The following is a 25004-nucleotide window of genomic DNA, read 5'->3' on the forward strand; positions in this document are numbered from 1 at the left end:
TTAAAAAAGAAAAAAAAGGTTTGATGACCCTGTTACATTCTATGAAACAAAGTTGTGGTCTTTAATGCACCTGTTAGTTTATTTTTATTCTATGTTATATGTATATCTATGCTCTTATTTAATAGATACAAAAATACTTACAAACACAGAATAATTATCCAGTTTCCTTCAGTTAATTTTTTTTCTATTTTAAAATTAAAATTTTATTTGTTAGTGTTGACATAAAGTGTTTTCAAAGTTAATTGACATCATATCAGTGTGAGATAAGAAAATATGTACCAGTTGTAGCTGGACACAAGGCAAAGTTATATACGACTGTCACAAAATATTAATAATTATATATATTTTTTTCTATTTTTTTTAAACTTGTTAAAAAATATCAGTTAATACTCTATTACATTTTACGTCCTTCCAGTGTTTAAGAGAAACATTGCCTTTACCCCTGTTATTTCCTACAACATTATCAAAATTCTACTGTATGGTAATCCATATTGTGTATTTAACATGTTGCTTGCAAATACACCCTGCATCTATCACCATACCCAATACAAACTATATACACAATTCATTCATGTGAGGTCGGCTAATTCACATTTTTCAATTCTTTTACAAGCTGAAAAAACCCAAAAACTAAAAACACGTATTTTCTTTAAAAAAAAAGAAAAGAAAATATTTTTTTAAGCTGCCATTTATATAGTATGATTTTAGAAACAAATATAATGTATTTGTCTGCAAGCTATTTTTCCAACACACTATATTGCATTATAAATTACAGATCAAGTGCTTCTCTCTTACAGTGTGGTGAACATTGATTGAGCTACAAAGTTTGTGCCAAGCATTGCCACCAAGAGATATTTAAATTTTTTAAATTGAAGTAGAACAATTACATAATTGGTTGTTATGGGTTACAAAAACACTTTTAACACCAGTTTTAATTAATGTACTTTTGTTTTATCCCTTAATGATCATCTACTTAAGATGCAAAGAGAAATAGGCAAATAGTGCCCATATATAATACTGGCAGGACTGATCAGTACTGTGCACTTGTATTATAACACACTCATGGATTAAATTAATATGACGATATATTGCTGGCTGACAACCTCTCAAATCAATGGAAGTGAACCACATGATGCTCTTTCAGTGGAATCAATTTCCAATAAATTCCACTTCTCTTCCAAAAACCTGACTTTAAAAGTAAAAAAAATAAACACCCAAGCACCGTGTGCTGCTCTTGTTTCATCCCGTGTTATCCATTCACAAAAAAAGTAAATGGGAAAAAAAAAAAAGAGTGATGTTCAAAGGTGTTTAGGCAATTTCTGAATTCATGTTGCCAGGTTCTCCGCATTTATGCTGGACATCCGGATTTGGGAACTGCTCTTGCTCAGAATGGACAGCTGTGTCCCCCCATTCACTCCGCTGCTCGCCAACGATGGGTGACGATGCTTGAAATCCACAGCAAAGTACCGGTTGACTTTCCAACTCCGCCATTTTCTCTTTATTTCTGATTGCACCTTTAGGGAGAAACTTTAAAAGGTCATTTTTTTATGTACTTTTGTTGTTATGGAACAGGATGGTAAACATGCAACTCTATCTATCTATCTATCTTACTCATAAACATATAACTCTTACTATTATATGTGGGTATACATAACTATAGTGAGTGCAGAAGGTGCCAATGCTATGGGGCCCCCCTCCCTTTCACTCAGCTTATAGTTGCCTACCTCCTTTGAATGCAAGATGCGCTATTTGGTGGCATGTCAAGCGGAATGTCATTGCGTAGCAGTACTATGGAATGCACTCCATTCACGCATATGACAGGTGGAGACTTTGCAGGCAGTAGTATAGGGGTCAATCCAGATGGAAAGGCTGCATTTGTGAGTTACTAGGGGCACTGTGAGGCATTAGGCCAGCTTCAAATCCGTATGTAATCCACATTCAATGCCGACGATCACATAGTTAAGCGATATTTTTGAAACTTATACGGGTGCATGTATGCACAAAAATGCAGTTGCGATCGGGAAGGACGCTATTAGAAATATTGTGTAAAAGTGATGGGCGCTCCTAGCTGGTGACTGGAAGGTGGCTAGTAGGGCATGCAAAAGCCACATGATTAGGAGACCATTGTCAGACGGAGCAACTACACCTGCCATAGAGCTGGTGCAAGTTTCAATGATGTGACCGATGGTGGCGTATAAGGATTGCTATCAGTATGCACAAACGCTAAAAGTGTATTATGTGACATCTTTTGCCTAAATTATATCAAATAGAAGCATATTCTTGTGGTGACAGTATGGTTTATGTCTGGCTATATACTGCAAGGAAAGAGAGAGGTAAAGTAAAACAAATCTTACCTCACCATTCAGGAAACAATAGAGGATCGCAACAACAAATCCCTTTAAAAAAGATAGAAAAATAGACAATTACTGTTTGTCTGAAACACATTAGAGCATGCAGAGTTTTTAAGTCCGTGTGTTTACCTGGAAGGAACCCAGTCCCAGTTCAAAAACAAGCCTCTCCCTCTTGCTGACATTCTCGGGGGAAAAGGCGAAGACGGTGTAGTGAATCCCAAACAATGGAATCAACAGCAGCGTAGAACGAGCCAACCTCCTGTAACAGGAAATTATAACGAGAATGACATAATTACATGCTATCCATAGCAAACCTTTTCATTTCTAAATTGTATAAATATTATTCCCACGGGAACCTATTCTCTATTCTGCTCCATTGGCCCCTTGTCAAGTTGGCATCCAATTTAGGGGTCTAAAGGTGGGTACACACTATAGCGATATATTTGCAGATGATGGTCGTTCATACACGCTGAACGACCATCATCTGAAAGCTGCAGCGGGTCGGGCCGGCCTGCCCTGGGGATGGGTAAGGGGTGTGGCCTAATATAGGCAGGCGTGGCCACGCCCCCTTCTAAAAAAGTAATTGGCGTTGCGGCGCTGCGCGCTTGGGAGTGGGGCGCTGTGTGCCCCTCAACCTGGTGCACAGCCAATGGGGGGTGCGATCAGCGTGATCGCGCCCCCCCCCCCCTTTGGCATAGGTGACTGCTCCGGCTACTGCTTTAGCAGCCTCGGACAGACTACCAGTGCAGCCCAGCACACAGCAGCATGTGCTGGGCCATTGTGACATAAGAGGGAGAGGGAGCAGTGCCAGAATCCGGGTAATTAGTACCCACTCACCCCCCTCACGGCACCCCTGTGTACGGGCGATCGGCTGATCGCCTGTGCACACTTGCAGATGGACAGATATGTCTGCAGATAAATCTGTTCATCGGCTGTGCAGCACAGCCAATGCGATATGTCTGTGAATGACATCGTTCACTGACATATCGTCTGTACACACTGGCCAACGGGGGCAAAATATATTGGCTGATCAATTGATCAGCCAATATATCGGCCAGTGTGTACCCAGCATAAGGGGTCTATTTACTAAGCTTTGTTAGGAGATAAAGTGAACGGTTATAAGGTACCAGCCAATCAGCTCCTAACTGCCATGTCACAGGCTGTGTTTGAAAAATGACAGTTAGGAGCTGATTGGCCGGTACCTTATCTCTGTTCACTTTATCTCCTAACAAAGTTTAGTAAATAGACCCCTATGCCTTGGAAAGAGATAAAGTGCAGACGGTGTAATGGTTAGCGTTACTGCCTCACAGCACTGAGGTCGTGGGTTTGATTCCTACTACAGCCCTAACTGTAGAGTTTGTATATTCTCCCTGTGCTTGTGTGGGTTTCCTCCGGGTACTCAGGTTTCCTCCCACACTCAAAAAATATACTGGTAGGTTAATTGGTTCCCAACAAAATTAACCCTAGTGTGTATGTGTGTGAGCATGTGATAGGGAATATAGATTGTAAGCTCCACTGGGACAGGGACAGATGTAAAGCGCTGCAGAATATGTGTGTACTGTATAAATAACTGGTAATAATAATAAGTGGATGGAGACAGAGTACCACCCAATCAGCTTCTAACTGTTATTTTTCAAACTCAGCCTGTAAAATGACAGTTAGGAGCTGATTGCTTGGTACTTTATATCCGTCCATTTTATCTCTCTCCAAGGCTTAGTATATAGACCCCTTAACACGAGTTGTAGTGGTGACTACCAGAGTAACAGCGATTCAGTACTGATCCAGTGCAGGGACAGCTTCTTTGGTAAGCTGCGCTCCTCGCAAGCCCTATCAATGACACTTTCGCTGCTAATACCTAACACTTAATTTACATGGCTGGGTTTGACACAGCAGAATTACTGCGCATGCATGAACTGAGATCACACACGCATATGAAAAGGGTCAGGTAGGGGTGGAAGGATCAGAATGGATCCCTTTTTGCAGCCCCGACCTCCTTCCGATAGGAGTCTTCCACTCCTTGTGGGGCTCCGGGAAGTAAGGACACCTGAAGGTAGCTTTCGTACTCACAAACAAACTCCAGAAATATTCAGAGTCTGATGAATACGGAATCGGTATGATTTACGGCCGGACCCATGCCTGGCGGTTGGAATCCCGACAGCGGCATCCCGGCAGAGAAGGAAATCCCGATCCTCCTAAGGTAAGTATTGACTAACCTATTTCTACCCCCTAACCCTAACCCTCCCTTAGGGGTGCCTAACCCTAACCTTCCCCCCCCAGTGCCTAACTCTAATGCCCCCTCTAAGTACCTAAACCTAACCCCCCTTCCCCGCCGCCTAAACCTAAGTCCCCCGGGGGGTGCCTAACCCTAAGTCCCCCCTGGGGGGCGCCTAACCCTCACCCTCCCTTCCACTAGCCTAACCCTAACCTCACGGGGGGGGTGCCTAACCCTATTTCACCCCCCCCGGGAACCCTAAACCTAACCCACCCCCCGCGGCTATCCGCGCTCGGCACCCTGCGTCCCTTCGATCGGGATGCCGGGTGCCGGTCTCCCGGCGTCGGTAAAATGACAGGCGTCTACATTTAGATGCCTGTCATTTAACCCTCGCCGGGATAAAGCAGTCGGGAAGCCGGCTGTCGGGATTAGGTCCGTCGGCTTGCCGACTGCATACCATGAATACCAGGTGGCTATATTGGGGCCACTAAAGGCGAACGGGCCTGTTTCTTAACATATGCAGAAACCAGTGTTTCCGATTGTATCATTGGCCGTTACAGCATTAGGAATAAGGAATTCATCACAAGGGGAACCTCAGGCTTTTTTTTACTTAGGATGTACTAAGCCTCTGTGTTTAAAAAATGTCAGGAGCTGATTGGCTGATACTTTATCTGTCTACACTTTATCTCTCTCCAAGGCTTTGTACATAGACCCCTTAGAGACTGTCCCTCCACAACTCCAAGGTTGAATCTGTTTGTAACTGTGACTGAGGGGGTAAGTGAAAGTGTAACTATATGTAACTAGCACAAACAGCAATACAGATTAATGGATAGGAAAAAGTGTCTGTTGGGCTTTCCTTATCCTTCTATGGCTAGGCTGGTGACAAAGAATCTCCAAATATTTAGTTACAGTATATCCAAATTCTCAACTACTGCTATAAACATCATAACAACTAACATACAGTACATTAAACAGTGAGTAAAACATTACGATGTCCAGAGATAGGGGAGAATGACGCCTCTGCTGAATTCGTGCTAGAACTCTTTCATGGTTTCTACATTTTTCTGCAATCACATATAAATGATTAAATATGTCTGGTTGGAGCTATTAAGCTAAAGTTACAGTAATTCCACTGACAGGTGCGGTTTCAGAAAGCCTCTGTGTGGGCACCCTCCTCTCTGCCAGCGCAATAAGATCTGGTTTTGTGCCGGAGTCTACTGCACAGGCGCAGATCTCTGGGAACATGGCGCCCGCTGTTCCTGGAGACATCTCTACTGCGCATGCTGAAATCACTGGGAAAATGGCCGCCACGCCATTTCCCCCGGTGATTTCAGTCTGCAGCACGGGCTGATGCGGGACTGCGGAGAGGTAAGTATAGTAATATGGGTGCAGGGTGTGCAGTGTTGGGCCCCCCCTGGTCCAAGGGACCTGTGTACACCGTACACCCTGCACCCATTATAGATACACCCATGTACACTATGTAGCAATGTTACGTAGGTTGGAGAATCAGACTTGTTATAATGCACAAAGCAGATGAAATGAGATGTACACATAACATAGTACAATGTAACAGTCTATAGAGATCTAAAGCTAAGATCCCATGTTGACCTTTGTTCCATCTACTGAATGTTTGTACAATGTCAGTAGCACTTGTGCTCTTTATAGCATACTTGCCAACATCCAGGGCCAGTCTTCTTCGGCGGGGGGGCGTGGTGCGGCATAAAGGGGGCGTGTTGAGGGAGATGATGTGGCAGTGGGGGCGTGACCGCACGATCGCATCATTGAAGATCTGCCCCCTCTTCACAATGCCGAAATTAAGGGCACAATGACGCAATTCAGCGTGAAACACGTCACCACTCCCCCCCCCTGCTGCAAGGGTTTCTATTGCAACTGTGGGGGGGGGGGGCAGACAGGTCGGTGGCTGCCAGGAGGCTTGCCTGCCTTTCTGGGGGGCCAGGAGTGGCACCCGATTTTCGGGAGGCTCCCGGCCGAATCGGGAGGGTAGGCAAGTATGCTATATAGTATATGGCCATATATGTTTTGTAGTAAGTATGAATTACTAACAACACAATGGGGATGCTGGAGACTGAATTCAAGCCCATTTGTACAACGTATCTTGCGTTTTGTTCTATACGTGCTCCGGATCAACCATACACAACTACGCGCTATGTAGAGTAATATACACGTCAAAAGCATTGTGTGTATAGATCCATAACTGGGATGTTATGGGACGTTATTACGTAGGATATGTTTAGTGAGGGTATATGGATAGAACTGCAGTCTATGCACTGTTGTACATACACATATACTGTATACTCTAGTTTTCAGACTGATCTTTAGCACCTAGTATCAGGCTGGTTTCGAGTGAGCGCTGATAATTATGTCGGCTATAGAAAGTGTATGGATATAGGTAGTTATGTCACAGCGATGAGTAAAAACTCTGAATATGAGCGAATATAAGCATCTAGCTCCATCCACGCAGTGTGGGGGCAAATACGTCGGCTTTCAACCCTGCGCCAGACCCAATACGCTGACACACTCATCCGAGTCATTTGGAACATTGCCAAGTTGACAAGGCTAATTTAGACAAACCCTATCAGTATTATGCAGCTATAATACAATACAAACAGTTGGGCGGCAGAATGATAAATGGTAATATATCCAGCTCTTGCTGATTACTCTGGATTCAGATGGTAAAGGCGTGCCTTATCACATGCACACCTCCCTCAGCAAGCTTTCACCCCTATTCAACTCATGTCACTCTTATCCCCCTCACATCACAGCTGCAGCATTTAATACCATTATATAGACCTCCTCAGTGGCAAACGAGGGGGTTTCCAAATGCTTAATTTTAGAGCGAGTGTGGCCTGTCAATGAACAGGGCAGAATTAGTACTTAACCAGCTTTAATAAGCGTCATACAAAGTGTATTATGTATATTAATTTCAGCATATACAGGACCAGTGATCACAGTAAGCCATTAGATGCGGCAGTAGGGCCATCCTGCTTGAGCTGACTGTATTTATTTTAGATTTGGGCACCATTCCAGACTATTGGAGCAAGTCTGGGAGTCTGGGGGAGCAGCAGAATAACCTACCACTGCCCTGGACATATATGTAGATATTGGGCTCTATAGCAGCACATCCCTAACAGTGAATGTTTTCCAGATCTCCTAGTTGGTGCACAGGTGTACTTATTACTGACTGATACATGTTAAAAGATCCACAGGTGGTGCTAATTATTTCCTTTGTGGTACTGAAAAGAACATGCAGCACTAGTAACAATCTACTATTTCTATTGTGGTCATGGTGTGGGCTGGGGAGGGGGGTTTCCAGGCAGACGGAATGGGGACTCTCCCTTCACCTAAAGTATCATCCTGGGCTCCTATCCCCTCATAATGGGCCCCCTTCTCTTCATCACTAGGGCTTCACACTGCCTCTCACTGTAGCCACAGTGCTTCTATAGAGACCCCCTTACTGGCTGTCATTTTTCATGGGAGACTCTCCCTCCCTATTATGAGTCTATTACCCCCTCTCAAGGGTGACTCCCCCTACTGACGCTCTCATGGGGCGACTACACCTCATTCAGACTCTGGACCTAATTCAGAGGTGAATGCGATGCTGATGTATGCGCAGTTGACCAGTTTGTTTTGTACTGTGTATGAGACGCACTGCGCATGAGCCAAATTTAATTACCATTGGCGCTCGCAGTGCGATTGACAGACAGGGAGCGCTTGTGATACATCATGGGAATGAGCAACTCAATCGGAGGCGTGTCCAGGGGCGCCGAGAGGGGGGGGGGGGGCGGGTACAAATTACCCGGGCCCGGGCTTGCTGGAGCTGCCCGGCGGGGGCCCGGGTCCAGCACCGCCCCCCCTCCCTTCTACATCACAGCAGCCCAGAACACACTGCTGTGTGCTGGGCTGCAGTGGGAGACTGCTCGCAGCTGCTAAGCAGCAGCTGGAGCAGCCTCCTATGCCTATGGGGGAGCGATCACGCTGATTGCGCTCCCCATTGGCTGTGCACCGGGCTGGCGCTGCTAAAAAGTTTTTTCTCGTGTGTGTTTTTTCCTAAGGGGGCGTGACCACGCCTCCAGTGATTAGGCCACGCCCCCTGTCACTTGGGCCCTGCGCGGCTCTTGGCGGCCCTGGGCGTGTCATGGCAGTTTCGGGGGCGTGTCTGTGCCTGCCACTGTGAATTTGTATGCAGTGATTAATGCTCCAGCGGAAAACCTCTGACATATTTTATGAGTGGCCAAAGGGTTACTCAGAACATCAATGCTGCGACCGATGGTGAGTCTGCGTACGCAAGCGGCAGAACTGAGACGCCGCTCGCGGGCGTCTCAATACAAATCCCTGAGCTGCAACATTTGCATTATTTAGCACAACCGCTGTGTACGGGTATCTGTGCGGCAGATACATTGGCCGATCAATTGATCGGCCAATGTATCTGTCAGCGTGTACCCAGCTTTAGGGCTGAGGAGCTGATTCAGAGATGGCCGCTAATTCCGCAGCTGCAGCTGTGAATTACCCAGCAGCTGTGCGATAATATGGAAATGGTCACAGTGAAAAAACCGTTGCGACACAACTGAGTTTAAGTTGTGACCCCCCGCATGGCATAAACACCCACGATACACTCCCCCAAAACATGCGCACGTTCAACTCTCTATCAGGCTCATCATCTATGGAGTAGGAATCAAATGGTGCCCATGTGGCCAAGTCCAAAATGAACAGAATATGATCTGTTACAATAAAGTGCAACATTAGTCAAAGTTACAATAACCTGACCAACAAGGTGTTAAAGGGGAATCACCCTGTAATAAAACAAATGAAATAGTTTTAAGTTTTTTTCCCTTATTTAGTGTCATTGTCTGGTGGAAAAAGTGAGCATATATTAGCGTATACTAAAGTTGGTTCTAACCTGCTAAATTGCGTGAATGCGAGACTATTCCGGTGACATCAGTGTGAATGCGAGGCTATTCCGGTGACATCGGTGTGAATGCTAGACTATTCAGGTGACATCGGCGTGAATGCTAGACTATTCAGGTGACATCAGCGTGAATGCTAGACTATTCAGGTGACATCGGCGTGAATGCTAGACTATCCAGGTGACATGTATCAAGTTAGTTTTAAAATTCAGTACAATAGAACTACCATTAGTTTTGTACTTTGCTGACACAATGTTGCAGATTTCTGTAAAACCGTTAACCCTCACTGCTCCAGAGATGGCTGATAAGATTACTTGTCTGATTCTGAATCGGACTTAGGGCCTGATTCAGACCCGCTAGCGAGCGCACAGCGCTCGCAAGCGGGTCGATGGTGGGCCAGTGTGCACGCGTGGCGTGCGCAACGTGCATGCACAAGCCCCGTAGAGAGTGAGAAATCATTCGCTCTGGTGCTCGCAACAAAATGGGCCGGCTGTCGATGTTGATCGAGAGCTCGTCCCGTTTTGTAGGCGGGGAGGGGGGGGTGGCTGACCAAACGGAGGCATTCCCGAAGGAACACCTGCCGTTTGTGGGCGCCCCTACTGACATCACTAGTGATATCAGTAGTGGACTGCCTGCTCTATTAGAGCAGGAAGTCCACTTGGACTTGCGAGACCTGAGACCCTACCACAGGGTATCTCGCAAGCCCGATGGTCGCGATAATCGCGACCATCTCCTGCCCGCTCACACTAGCTGTGGGTGAACACCCACAGCTTTGTGAGCGGATAGGAAAAAAATAAAATAAATTCCTCCCCGCCCTGATTCAGAGCGTGCGCTCGCAAATAGCGAGCGCCTCTGAATCAGGCCCTTAATGCTGATATTGCTGAATTCGTTGATACAGTATCTTTCAACTGTGCATACGTCAAAGTAGCAAAATAGTTGCACAACTCATGCGTTAAACTGTGTATGCATATAAAGTTGCAGTATCGACTGACATGTATGAACCATGTATGTATCCCTGGGGGGATCTAGTTACCATCCCGACGGTTGGGATGCCAGTGCTCAGGATACAGGCACCGGAATCCCGACAGCAGTTGGAATCTCGGTGCCAGAAGGGGCTGTGCGGGGGTCTTTAGGGTTAGGCTGCAGGGAAGGGGGAGGTTAGGGTTAGACTGCAGGAAAGGTGGGTTAGGGGGACGGGGAGGGTTATGACACTTACCTTAGTGGGTCGGCATTCTGACTGCTGGCATCCCGACAGCCGAGATCCCATGCCCAACCCGTTCCTGGGCAGTGACTGGGAGGTGGCTATCCAGCACACAGAGATGTACTGTCTTATGGGAATGTTACAGGAATTCTGCAGACTTGTCTCAGAGGTGGTTGTGGATTCAGATTCACAATTGCTCACATTGGAGGCCATAATATGACAGAGGTTCTGCACTTAGCATGGGGCTGGTGTAGGTAGTAATGGTGCGACCGACGCATTAAGCTGTACTTCTAAAGAGTCTAAAGACCCTGAAGCATCCATGCGTACTCACCCGGGATGGCCGGGAGTCTCCCGAATATCGGGTTGTGCTCCCGCTCCCCCGGAAAAGTAGGCGAATCTCCCGGTCACAGTCACCCCGCTGCAACCCCCCCCACACACCACTCCGGACCCCCCTTGCATTAAGCCTGGCATTGTGAAGAGGGGGCAGAGCCACAATGACGCAATCATGCCATGGTCATGCCCCCAATACATAATCATCGTCCGGCCACGCCCCCCGCTCTATACAGACATTCAGCTCCCTCCCGGAAGGAATGAGCTGAATGTCGGCAAGTATGCCCTGAAGGTGGGCGTCTCAGTCGTTGCACATTCAGGCATAATGTTGTACAGCAGGGAAGGGCTTGTAGCAGCGATAGTATAAAGTGGCAGATGCAAGACCGGGAATAGGTGCGCACACAGACGCTGGAGCATCCGAGTCAGAATCAGGCCCTAAATATGTAAGAAAATGAATCAGCACGTTGGTAAGGCATCTTCTTATGAATTAGGAATATATATTTTATAAGCCATTTCAACATCTCCGTTATTTGAAAATAAACCTGCACTGAACACTGAACATGATCAGTTCACTTAGGGCCTGATTCAAAGTTGTTACGCAAACCCGATGGTTGGAGATCTGCGCTGCACAGCACATGTGCAGGTCTCTTCCTCCAAGTATGGTCACAGCGCCCCTATAATGCAGCATGATTGGCATGCCATGGCAGTTTGGGGGCAGGGAATGGGCAGCAACGGCCAGCGTTCCCGAAAACAGGGAGTGACAAGTCCAGTGGCTGCGTCTCCCACCGGCTTCAGCTAAGGAACCGCTCCGCCTATTCTGAGCAGCCTTAGGCTCACTGAGATGGGAGATGCCGCGACTTCAGATGAGGTCCTGGGATCTGCGATCCCATCTTGGGGGCGTCTCTTGTCCCCAGACGCCTCCTGCGGCATTAGCAGATTTTAGCATTTCTGCTGCTACCAAAGACACCGCAGCGATGCTAATAGCATTCAGCTCTGAATCAGGCCCTTAGATCACTGTATTTGCTTACCTCAGTCATTAATTCAACTGCCAATGGACCCATTACCGCATTTGGCACATTTTGGGGGTTTTATGTTGGGGACACTATAACAGTTACATGAAAAAAAACTTTGCTAACGCTATAGTACATTGCTAGTAGGTGTTGACAATAAACAGTAACACGAAACATCAAGCAAACATGCAGCAACACATCCTGAGCCCGGACACGTACAACAAGTACTACTGGGATCATGCGTCACAAGCACAGGAACGCCACGGGATTGTGCACACTTACAGTGTAATGATGGACAATTCAGACATCTTGAAAGAGTACTGGTTAGCTGTCTTACTCTTACAGAAGCATTTCTGAAGGCAGCTGATGGACATGACAAGATTAGCATATTTCAGCTGGGTACGTGGCTGGCACTCACAGTACAGGACACGGAACAGACATCTCACAAGACATTGGACATCAATATTTATGACAACACTGATAAAGTCCTCTGCAATACCGGTGGAAGGAAACAAGTAGGCCACAATGGTGAACTACTAGAACACAATAGACAGTACATATAAGTATTACTAGTGTTTATGCATAAGATTGTCTACCCAGTGCCAAACAACTTTACTTTATGTTTCGCCTCTCAAGGAGAAGCCCAGCGAGGAGATACATCTGACCACTTTGGGGGTGGGTCTCTCACGTCATTAGGCCCACCCCACATCGCAGTGAAATACAATGAATCGCGGGGTCATTGGGGAAAGGGGTGGGGCTAACATGACAAGAATTACAATGCGGGATGTGGGATATCCAACCAATTTTCTGGGGGCCTGGAGGAGTACTCACAGAATCAAGAGTCTCCTGCACCTTCCAGGAGAGAAGGTAAGTATGAAACAACTTATTCATAGAAAAGAAAATGTCTGCAGCACACATGCTTCTATTTTACAGCACAACCCGTCTATAGATGCCTAATCCCACTCCCCATATTGTTGTCTGTTTTGGTCAGAGTTGTGGTCCGTGACGGAAATCCCTTATTTCAGCAAAGTACTATAAAAACTTTTAGTGTGAAATTTGGAATACCCAATTTTTTTTTCTCTGAACATACCTCTCTTTGGGGCCTATTCATCAAACGATAAATGGCCTGGTAACCATGCGGAACCGCTAGTTTCAGCATATTTAGGTTACCGGGCCATTCATCATCAGGGGTCCGATAGGACCCCCTGATATTCAGCAAACTCCGAAAACTGAAAGTTTTCGGAGTTTGCCTCCGAGAACAAGCGCCATCTTCAGACGGTGCTTGTTCTTGTAGCCCCGCTCCTTCCACTGCCTTCTCACAGACTCCCCAGCGGCTGTGCGCATGCGTGACCTCGGGTCCCGCATGTATGGAGGAGTGTAAATAAAGTTTTCCTGTTCTTACATCATGAGATGGTCTGGCGCCCAACATTTCTTTACTGCACTGCGCCTGTTGTCCATATGTGTTCCCTCCATCAGGTACTTTGTGCTAAGCATATGAGTATTCGGGGGCCCTGCTGGTCATGGATGCCATACCCACGCCATAGCCGGAACAGAGGAGAGTCACCGTGAAGAGGTTAGAGATAGTATTCAGGTACTCCATGTAAGTGTACCACAGTACCAGTCAGGATCTAGACTGTTGTATTAGGGGGGGCGAGTTAATGATTAATTCAGCCCCCTGCGACCCCCCTTGCGGCAACCCCCCTTCCCCCCGTGACCACCCCTCGTGGCAACCCCCCCCCACGACCACCCCTCGCGGCAACCCCCCCTGCGACCCTCCCTCGCGGCAACCCCCCTCCCCTCCTTTACTTTCACTTACCTCTGCTGCTATGGTGATGTTCTCCCTCCAGGCTTCGGTCACCGGAGCCCCGATCTTCTGTCCCTGGACAGAGTTAAGTTGTTTTTTATTTTTTTCTAGCAGTGATCAGCGTGTGGTCTGTTTAGACCACACAGCTGATCACAGGGTGTGAGGAGCCGGCTGTGATCACTTCCTCCCCGGCTCCCGGGTCAGGTGACAGCCTGTCACTGACTGGGAGACGGGAGCTTCGATCACAGCACAGCCCAGCCATTATCATCGCTCTCCTCTGAACTTAATGATGCAGAGGAGAGAGATGATAAAGGTCGGACAAACTGTGCTAGGGGGGGCGATCGCTCCAATCGCCCCCTCCCTGGATCCGCCACTGGTACCAGTAGCGTTTCATACATGCGTAGCTGGGCCGTCATGGAGGAGGTAAGTAACACAGCTACTTCTGTACCTGCGATACTAACCGAGGGGGCAGCTGCTTTTCGGAGCAGCTGTCCCCGCACCGGAGCAATGATGAATTGCTCTGGTGTCAAGTTTCTCCCGCTGCGAGTTGGATACTTAAGTATCCCTCGCAGAGAGACCAATACTTAATCGGAAGACATACGGCCTCTGATGATGAATAGGCCCCATAATAGACAGTTATGTATTACAATGCTTATAAAAGGAAAAGTTTTTATTTTGTTTATTTAATGCCAATACTGTGAAGCATTATCTTGAAATGGATCAGCTGCAGTGCCAAGCTCAGGGCATGATCTTATGGGAATGTTTTCAAAGAAAATCATATATTTTCAAACCGTATACAAAAAATAAATAAAAACCTTGGGGGGAATTCAATTCAATGCGATGTTGAATAGCCGCGGGAGGGAGCTCCCGCAGCTATTCAATACATTGCGCTGTTTGGGCCCACTGGGGATGCGAGGAGAAATCCGACCAAAGTGCTGGGCTCGCAGCTATTTTTCTGCTTAGCGCGGCGCTATCAGCCGCGCACCCGGCACTTTGGTCAGAGAATGCCGGTTAATGCGCCTTAACATCCTTGTTCAGATGCGATAGGCGCGATAACTGACATTCTCCGACCACACAGCGCGGTGAATTGAACAGCTGCGGGAGATCCCTCCCGCGGCTATTCAACATTGCGTTGAATTGAATTCCCCCCATAGATGGAAAATGCTACAGTCTTAACCTTGTATTGCAACCCTACTGTACATTTTATATTTTCTTATACTGTACAAAGTGCAATACACAATAACTTGCAAAAGTATTCAATCCCCTAAAAAGTCAACATGTATGTCTGTATAAAAATTATACATATTGTTCCAGACAGTATTTTTCTGCAAACTAGAAGGCTCTTAAAGTAAATTTTCAAAGTCATAATTCATTATTTCTGTGCAGATGTTTTTCTTTAAAAAAAAACCAAAATAAATTAAACTGAATATAATGCTTGCATAAGTATTCATCCCCTGCAGGTTAGCACTTGGAAGAACCAGCTTTTGCTGCAATCACAGCTTTAAGTCAGTTGGGGTACGTTTCTGATAGACTTGCACCCTTTTTGGGAGTAATTTCTGCAGCTTTGTTCCAGGTTGTTCAGTTTGGTTGGATGACGATTGTGGGCTGCAGTTTTCAAATAGTGCAACAGACTCTCAGTTCTGATTTGGCCATTGTAGAACATTCACCTTTTTGCTGTTTAAACATGTCAATGTCGCTTTCAGGCACGCACGGAGGGGTACTCAGAAACCCCCCCCTGCCTGCCGTTCACTAAGAGCCCAATTTACTACAATCCGCATTAAAATGCAGATTGTAGTGTGATATTACCGACTGAATTCGCATAGCAAATTCCGGTAATATCACAGGGATTTATTGCGATAAAGCTCTGTCCCTGTGAATCCCCTCTGCAGCCTTATCACTGTATTATGCGGAAAAAATACAGTGACAAGCTGCCGCACATGCGCTGATCGGCTGCCGCTAATACCCCCCTGCACGATCGCAACTTCCCCCCCGCGTGGCCCCCCCGCAACCAGCTGACCGGAGGGAGGACATCACCGGAGCCCCGATCACCGGCCCTGGATTCAGGTAAGTTCTTTTTCATTTTTATTTTTTTTAGCAGTGATTAGCTGATCACTGGGGCCGGCTCCGGGCTTTGCTCTGCCTATTAGAGCAGAGCAGGAGTCCGGTAACCGGGGAAGACCAGGTGGCGTTATTATCACAGGGCTTTCCCCGGTATTTTCTCACAATTTATTTTTAGTAACTTTGGCCAGATCGCATTTCCCATTACAATTATGGGAAATGCGATCTGATTACTAAAAATAAGTGATAATTAGGGCTTGGCGTAGAATTTTATGAATTCTACTCCAATTGCCCTTTAGTAAATGTAGGTGATAGTAAAAAAAATGTGAAAAGGGTGTGAAAACACCCCTTTTCACTTTATTTTAGTATATATAATGTTAATAAATAAATCCCTAAGTGTAGTGCGGACCGCAGTGTGTGCAGTCCGCACTACACACTAACAAACACACCGCCGCAGGCACCAGGTACGCTCGTACTACCTGCCGGTGGTGTGTTTATTTTAGCAGCCAATGAGAGTCAGACAGACTCCCCCCGCAGCGGGTGATGGGAGAGATGTCATGACGTCTCTCCCATAGTGCAAAGCGGGCCGGGAGGAGTGGACAGCGGCAGGAGTGGGGATTCAGGTAAGTTGTGTTTTTTTTGTGTGTGTGTATATGAAAGGGGAACGGGCACTTACACTGGTCCTGCATAGGGAGGGCGCTACTGGGGGCACTGTATAGGGGGGGTGGCTGCTACTAGGGGCACTGTATGGGGGGGGCGCTACTGGGGGCATTGTATAAAGGGGGCGCTACTGGGGGCACTGTATAGATGGGGTAGCCGCTATTGGGGCCGCTGTATAGGGGGGCATTGTATAGGGGGGCCACTACTGGGGGCACTGAATAGGGGGGTGGCCCATTCTGGGGGCACTGAATAGGGGGACTACTACTTGGGACACTATATAAGGGACACTTCTGGGGGTACTGCAAAGGGAGGACTACTACTGGGGGCACTGCAAAGGGGGGATTACTACTGGGAGCATTATATAAGGGGCACTACTGGGGGTACTGCATTAGGGGTCTACTACTGGGGGCACTACATAAGGGGAACCATTACTGGGGGCACTGCGAAGGGGGGACCACTACTGGGGGGTGGGGGGTCTTTAATAAATCATGCTGGTTGTATTTACTTGGTTGCTGCATTCATGTTTTTTAGTGATAGAGGTGTGTGTGTGTCTGTCTGTGCGTGTCTGTGTCCGTCAGTTTGTGTGTACCCCATCATAGGTGGTATATTTTACTGTGGTGGTCCTAAATCCTGTGTAAGCTGTTTCTATCTGCCTGTCTATTTATTTGTGGCTAGATGTTTTTTCATTGGTTCGGTAACCAAGGATTTGGAAACCCCCCTTTCGAAATCCTGCGTTTGCCACTGGCTTTGGTCTTGTGCTTGGGATCATTGTTCTACTGAAAGGTGAACTTATTCCCAAGTTTTAGTTTTCTAGCAGACAGAAGCAGGTTGTCTTGTAGTATCTCCCAGTATTTTGCTACATTCATTGGTCCTTCAATTTTATGAAGATGCCCGGGCAGGATGCGGTTAAGATCCTGACAACCGGGATGCTGTTTGCCGGAACCCCGGCATCAGAATTGCGATCGCCGAGACAACACCGGCGCCAAAATCCCGACAGGACACGGGATGCCGACGCCGGGATAACAGCAGACGGCATCCCGATCGTAAGGACACCGGGGAAAGGTAAGTATCATACGCGGGGAGGGGGGGAGAGTTAGGTTTAGGTAGCCGGGGGGACTTAGGGTTAGGCTGCGGGAGGGGGAAGGTTAGGGTTAGGCTCCGGGCAGGGGGGGTTAGGTTCAGGCACCACCGGGGCGGGGGTTAGGTTTAGGCACTTACCGGGAGGGTTAGGGTGTGGGGTAGGGAGGGTTAGTATAAGGGTGCAGGAAAAGAGGGTTAGGGGGTAAATAGGACAGGGGAACAGTACTTACTGTTCCCCTGTTGGGATTTGAACCATTGGGATGCTGCTGTCAGTGTACTGACAGCCGGCATCCCATCCATCGGAATTTCATACCCATTCTGCCCAGTCCCCACTGAGAAACAGCATCCCCACAACATGATGCTAACTCTCCCATACTTTAATATTGGGAAGATGTCTTCTGAAGAATGGGCGGTGTTAGGTTTGTGCCACATGGGTTGGGTACAGGATCCCGGCAGTCAGGTCCCGACAGTGATAAAGACACTGGTCCTCTGTAACACCAGTGGACAGAAACAAGTAGGCCACAGGGGTGAACCAGTCAGTCCCTACTAGAACACAATACACAAACTACATATATGCATATTACAGAATTTAGATGTGCATGGTAACTGCATGCGATGCCGATGTTCACATAGTTGAGCAATTACTTGCAACTACGCATGCACAATAATGTCTAAAAACCCCTACGATGCATGCGTTACACAGAGCATATGCTCAGCAATTCTACTGTGATCGGGACAGATGGTATCAGATATGGGGTGGCAAAGTGATGGACGTTCCTGGGGGTGACTGGAGGGCAGCCTGAAGTGAACAAAAGAAAAAAATCTGTCCCATGGGCGTGTTATGGGAGAGTCACAGGTGTATCAGTGAAAGCAGAGGCCATGTTCAGATGGAGAAACTGCACCTTCCATAGGCTGGTGCAAGTGTGGATCATGGTGTGTCAAAAATCACCGGCGGTGCTGCAGCGAGCATCTCAGTGCTTGCACATTCAGACGCAGGCTACTACACCAGGAGCCAGCATTAGCGTATTATTGCCGCCATGACTGGTCAAAAGAGATTCAGGCCCATAGCATTTTGATTTGGGGCCAAAAAGCTACATTTTTGTCTCATCTGACCACAAAACCTTTTCCCGTATTTTATCTGGGTCACTCGGGTTTTCTAGCAAACTCCAGTTGTGCTTTGATGAGGTTTACTCCAGTAATGGCTTCTTTCTAGCTACCCTCCCATGGAGGCCAATTGCATGGAGACAGAACTCTTAATATGGTTGGCTCAGGGTAAATTTTGTGCCCCATGACACAATATTATTGTGTGCACAAAAACAGACAAATCTCAGGTGCACAACTCCAAATTATTAATAATATATAAATGCAATAAAATTTTGCAATCAATAGAGGTTTTTAGCATAATCTTGGCCAAGGTTATGGGCCTACCCACCATATCCAGGTAACCTCTTTAGGGTAGGTCCCTAACATACTACGATTCAAATCCAGAGCGCAGGATACCCCCAAACTAGCCCAGCTAAGCCGCCCCAGGGCACCGCCATAGTAAGAAAAGTGCAGTGTGAAAGAGATAGTTAGAAGCAGCTACTGCTGCATATAAAGAATGAAAATAAAGAATGAAAATAAAAAGTGAGGTACATATATAATAAACAAACAGTGAAGGGTTAAAATGTGTTATAAAAGAAAAATGTGTTATAATGCGGTGCCCTGAAACAGATCAACAAAGGCAATCCAGGAGGACCCACGCCCCAAAAATGAACCAAAGTTGCACTACAGTATATAAAACTTGTAGGACTTACCTAGAATTGTGCCTAATACTAGTGTGCATATTCATTACAAGACTCTATGCTTTTAAACCAATAAGGAAGGGGTGTTAATCCAGACTGTGGGCGTCTCCTTTCCCTCAGGTGTGCAATAAAGCACATTAAATGGAGTATATGGGAAAGATTTCCTGACTGCACACCCTGAATATATATATATATGTTTTTGTGCCTGCGATTAGTCTCATCAGGTAGCACTTCCCACTATATATATATATATATATTAGGGATGTGCAGGCTCGGTTCTACTCGGTTCCGTTCGGTTTTTTTTACCGAATCTTATTGGCTATCCAAAACTCGTGACAGCTGAAACCCAATAAGATTCGGTAAAAAAAAACGTACGGAACCGAGCCTGCACATCCCTAATATATATATATATATATATATATATATATATATATATATATTCAGGGTGTGTAGTCCAGAAATCTTTCCCATATACAATATTATTGGGTGCCTGTTCCCCCCACCCCCGTGGGCTTCTGCTGAGACACCTGCCCCTCCAAGGAGCTGGGATTTTTAGCCTTTCATTGGGCTTCTATCATGGGCTAGGAACCTCCTCTTTCAGGTTTCCGGATGGTACATGAGGATGCTCCAGAGACTCCCCATGATACAAAAACTTATTTTCCAGGCTCCTGGATTGCGCTTGCGCCCGCTCCTGAGACTCCCCCTGATGCACCATGGTGGATGTAGGCTGTTCTTTCTGTATTCGAATAGCCATGGCTCAATTGGGGCACTGGACATCTCTGATGCAGGAAGACTGCGGTGCCATCCCCAGCCAGTGGCACCTCTTGGCATGTTCCTAGTGGGAAATACAGCACCAGGTTAGCTGGTGTATTTTCACTATAGTCACAGCCACTGATCTCTGTAGCTCCTCCATCAAAGTAAATGATGACCACTCACTGGCTTCCCTCACAAGTCTCCTTTTTGCTCTGATGCTGCTTGTCGAGGGACGGTCTTGTCTAGGCAGTGCCAGCGTGGTATAGCACAGCTTCCATTTCCTCATAAATTATCCAACTGGGACATTCAAGCACTCGGATATTATTTTCTTATCTTGTGCATGTCTATAACTGTCTCTTTACTTCTCATAGAATGCTCTCTGGTCTTCATTTTTACAGCTTTCCTTCACAGTATTGCCAATGTTATTTTATCCATAAGACCTTTTATTTTAATGATTCACAAATACAGGCTAATTGAAATCCAAATGTTAGGGCAAAAGCGTTTATCTGTGTAAACTTGGAGCTTCCACAGAGGAAGGTTTGAATACTTATGCAAGCAGTATTTGTCAGTGTTTATGTTTTATAAAAGAAATCTGCAAACAAATAATGAATTATGAGTTTGAAAATAGTGCGCTAATGCGATTTCGCATGGGCCGCAGCTGTGAAAATATGCTAATAGTTCCAATGCTTACCCGAACATAGCGATGCCCACTGCTGCCTTCTCATCTGCGTCCGTCGGCGCGTACCTACATAAATTCAGAGACATCGACGCATAAATTTAGGTGACATCGTCGTTCTAAATGCTGACTACCTGTCACTTTGCGAATGGATTCTATATACACGTGGAATCACGAGTTCATCGCTAAGCATGCGCAGTGGGACTTTGAGGCATGCGCAATAGCAAAACATTGCTCGTTCTGCATAAATATCGCCATTGCGTACATCTCTGAATCGGGAGCAGTATGTCATTTGTAATACAGACACATATATTGACCTTTTAGGGGGCTGAAATACTTTGAAAGGCCACTGTACATTTGTTCACATAACCAGAGACATAAATCATTTATAATTAGCTTGAAAGAATAAAGCATTGATACAGGGCAAATCTCTTAGTTACTATTAATAATAAGTGCTGCAGGGTTTGCAAAGAAAGTGAAATAGTAGACCCCTAATAGTAGTGATTAGGGGTTATTAGAGCTGCTTTTATTCTAAGTGCCAGCTACGGTGGCATGAAAAAAGTTTTTGCCCCCTGCCTAATTTCTTCTTTTAATATTGTTTTTCACGCTTAATTTTTTTCAGATCTGCAAACAAAATTGAATATACTGTAAGACCAAGACAACATGAGTAAACACAAAATATACTTTTTAAATGGTCGTTTAACTTATTGAAGGAAGAAAGTTATCCAACACCTATGTCACCCATGTGGAAAATAAATTGCCCCGCTAAAGATAATAACTGGTTGTGCAGCAACAACTTCAACCAATCGCTTCCAATATCTGAAGATCAGTCTATCACATTGCTGCGGAGGAAGATTTGCTTTGATTCAGCCACACTGGAGGGTTTTCGAGCATGTAATGCCCATGTAAGGTTCTGCCACAGCATCTCAATTGGATTCAAGTTAGTAGTTTGTCTAGGTCACTCCAAAACCTTCATTTTGTTTCTTATGAGCCATTTAGAGGTGGACGCGCTCTCATGCTTTGATCGATCATGCATGGATCATTGTCTTGCTGCATAACCCAATTGCTCTTGGGCTTCAGGCCACGGTCTGATGACCGGACAGCTCCGTCAGAATTCGCCCAGGACATGAAGCAGCAAAACATCCCCGCACCATCACCTTACCACCACCATGTGTGACTGTTAGTATGAAGTTCTAATTGTAAAATTCTGTGCTAGCTTTACGCCAGAGGTAACGGGATCAACAAGTTCCATTTTTGACTTATCAGTCCACAGAAGATTAGCCCAAAAGGCTTAGGGGTTATCAATGTGTTTTTGGTACACGTGAGACGAGCCTTATGTTCCTCTTGGTAAACAGTGGTTTTTTCCTTGCACCTCTACCATGGATACAATTTTAACCCAGTATCTTTCCTGCAATCATGAACGCTGACATTAACTGAAGCAAGTGAGGCCTAAAATTCCTTAGATGTTTGTCTGGGTTATTTTGTGCCTTCCTGGATGAGTTGTCAATGGGCTCTTGGAGGAATTTGGTAGGCTGGCGACCCCTGGGAAGATGCGCCACTGTTTCAAGTTTTCTCCATTTGGAGACATTAGTTGTCACTGTGGTTCGCTGATTCCCAGAGCATTAGAAATGGCTGTGTAACCCTTTCCAGACTGGTAAACTTTCTGTCTCACCGCTCCTGGAATTTCTGTGATGGCGGCATACTACATATGCTGCTTGTAGAGACCTTTTTGTCCAGCTTCACATTGCTGGAAAGAATCTATTTAAGTGATGTTTACATTCAACAGGACTGGCAGTAACCAAGCCTGATTGTGTCTAGTCTGATGAACCAATTTATCAAATCAGTTTGGTTTGCTGTTTGAATGAGTAACTAAGGGGGGGGCAAATACTATTTCACACAGAGTCTTTTGGTGTTGGATAACTTTCTTACTTTAATAAATTAAATGATCATTTAAAAACTGAATTTTGTGTTTACTCAGGGTGTCTTTGTCTTATATTCAACTTATTTTTAAGATCTGAAACAAATAAGTGTGACAAATATGCAAAAAATAGAATAATTTAGAAAGGGGGCAAAAACATTTTCATGCCACTGTATACGGAGGCATCCCATTATAGTCCCAATTACTAGCATTTCTGAGCTGGTAGACAAATCTGTTCATTTTGCTTTGCTAAAATGGCAGCATTGATGTTTAGGGACACCTATAACTATAAACTATGATCTTTTCCATGAAAAGAGGTACCGGTACTCATAAAAAAGGTAACGGCACTCATCTAAAGTTACACTGTGATACAAGATTTATTGTAACTACCATGATCTGGATGGCTTATTTTATTAATTTATAACATGATTTTACAGATTTCTACCCGTTTTCAGGTCTTGTTATACAGTAAGCATTAAAAATGACACATATATATATATATATATATATATATATATATATATAAAACTGGTACTCTGTACTGTTGCATGCCATCAGAAAATAAGCCCTTAGCACAGCTATGTACAATATATACTTCCTTTTCTCTTGTTGGCAGCTATGCTGATCCTTGTGGTGCCATATTAGAGAATGTTGCGGTGCTTCCAGGTGAGTTGGCTCTCAATTTATAAATACATAAAAGTTTGACCCAAAGTAGGTGCTATTATCATGTAGTGTAGGCAGGGCCGGTGCAAGGTTCCCAGGCGCCCTAGGCACATTTTACCAATCATCATGTAGTGTAGGACCACCAGAGCAGTGACACCTTGACGTGGCTGATGGCTTACTATATGTTCGCAAATGTATGTAACTGAAATCTCTGCATCACTTTTATGTATGTATCCTTTGCTGGTCCATTATGATGTGCTGGGGGATTTGTTTGTTTGTTTTTATTAGTATAGATGAACCTGTCCCTTACAGGCAACTGTGATGGACCAATAAATTGATTTGAGCAACTACCATTTTGTGTATCACTGTTTTGAGAGGAATGGATGGGATCAGCAGTTGGAAGGAGTGCTGATCCTTGTAGTGCCATACTGGAGGAACTTGGGGTGCCCCAGGTGAGTTGGCTAACAATTTAAAAATACAAAAATGTATGACTCAAAGTGGTGCTATTATCATGTAGTATAGGCAGGGCTGCTGCAAAGTTTCCGGGTGCCCTAGGCAACATTTCACCAACCGTCCATGCTCCTTCCAAAAAGGTGCAAGATGGAATTGCCGCATCAGTCTCCCCAGTTAAACAATATGCCAAACAGCAGTGTCCCAAATTCATAAGATACTATATCTATATAGAATATTGCAAACAACAGAGCGTCATAATCATAATGTACCTCATAACACTGCCGCAAATTCATAATATGCCACACAGTTGTGCCACAAATTCATTATATGCCACTCAGCCATGAATTATGCCATTCGTTTTTTTTGTGCACTCAGCGATGCCCTCCAGAGGCCGAAGCCCTTAGGCAGTTGTCTAAAGCTGCCTAATGGTAGCACAGGCCCTGAGTGTAGGCCCACCAGAGCAGAGACTCCTTGCCGTGGCTGATGGCATACCATATGTTCGCAAATATATGTATCTGAGATGTCTGCATTACTATTATCATGTAGGATGTACATGGAGCATACATGCCTACCCTCCCGGTTTTCGCGGGAGGCTCCCAATTTTTCGGGTAACCCCCCGCACCCCCGGAAGGGTAGGCATTTCTCCCGCATTCTGCCCACTTCCTAGTGAAGTGGGCAGAATGAGGAGATTACCCGCGGCGATCGCGGGTCTCCGTGAAGGGGGCGGGGCTTAAGATGTGATTCTGCATGAATGACGCGATTCGTTAGGCCCCGCCCCCATCGGCCCCCTGCTGCTTCTCTTACCCGGGCTTCTCCCGGGAAGAGATTCTGAAGGTAGGCAAGTATGACATGGAGCTATAGTCCCCTTCAGTACACCGGGTAGGATTGTGTATGGGATGCCGGCTGTCAGAATCCCAACAGGGACACTTGTTGTTTGGTATGCTAACCCTCCCCCTTTCCCTACCCTAACCCTCTCTTTTTGGTGCCTAACCCTAAGCTCCCCCACTATTTCCGGAACCTAACCTCCCCCTCCCCACACTCTAAACCTAACCCTCCCCCTTAGTGTCTAACCCTCTCCCTAGTGCCTAACACTAATTCCTCAACCTAACCCTCCCCTCCCCTCCCC

The 25004-nt window shown here is 46.0% G+C and overlaps 1 protein-coding gene across 1 annotated transcript in view; it reads right to left on the bottom strand.

Moving 5' to 3' along the window:
* Positions 1-1308: 1308 nt before the first annotated feature.
* Positions 1309-25004, bottom strand: part of LOC148510583 (pituitary adenylate cyclase-activating polypeptide type I receptor-like) — a 137984-nt gene continuing 114288 nt past the window's right edge. The window contains exons 13-16 of the mRNA XM_088442550.1: positions 12312-12392; positions 2481-2610; positions 2355-2396; positions 1309-1527 (exon numbers count right to left, since the gene is read on the bottom strand). Of these exons, the coding sequence (XP_088298676.1) occupies positions 1309-1527; positions 2355-2396; positions 2481-2610; positions 12312-12392 (472 nt within the window). The remainder of the gene's footprint in view (positions 1528-2354; positions 2397-2480; positions 2611-12311; positions 12393-25004) is intronic.

This window comes from Taudactylus pleione, unplaced genomic scaffold (assembly GCF_031769625.1).
Source record: "Taudactylus pleione unplaced genomic scaffold, aTauple2 ptg000314l, whole genome shotgun sequence".
NCBI lineage: Eukaryota > Metazoa > Chordata > Amphibia > Anura > Myobatrachidae > Taudactylus > Taudactylus pleione.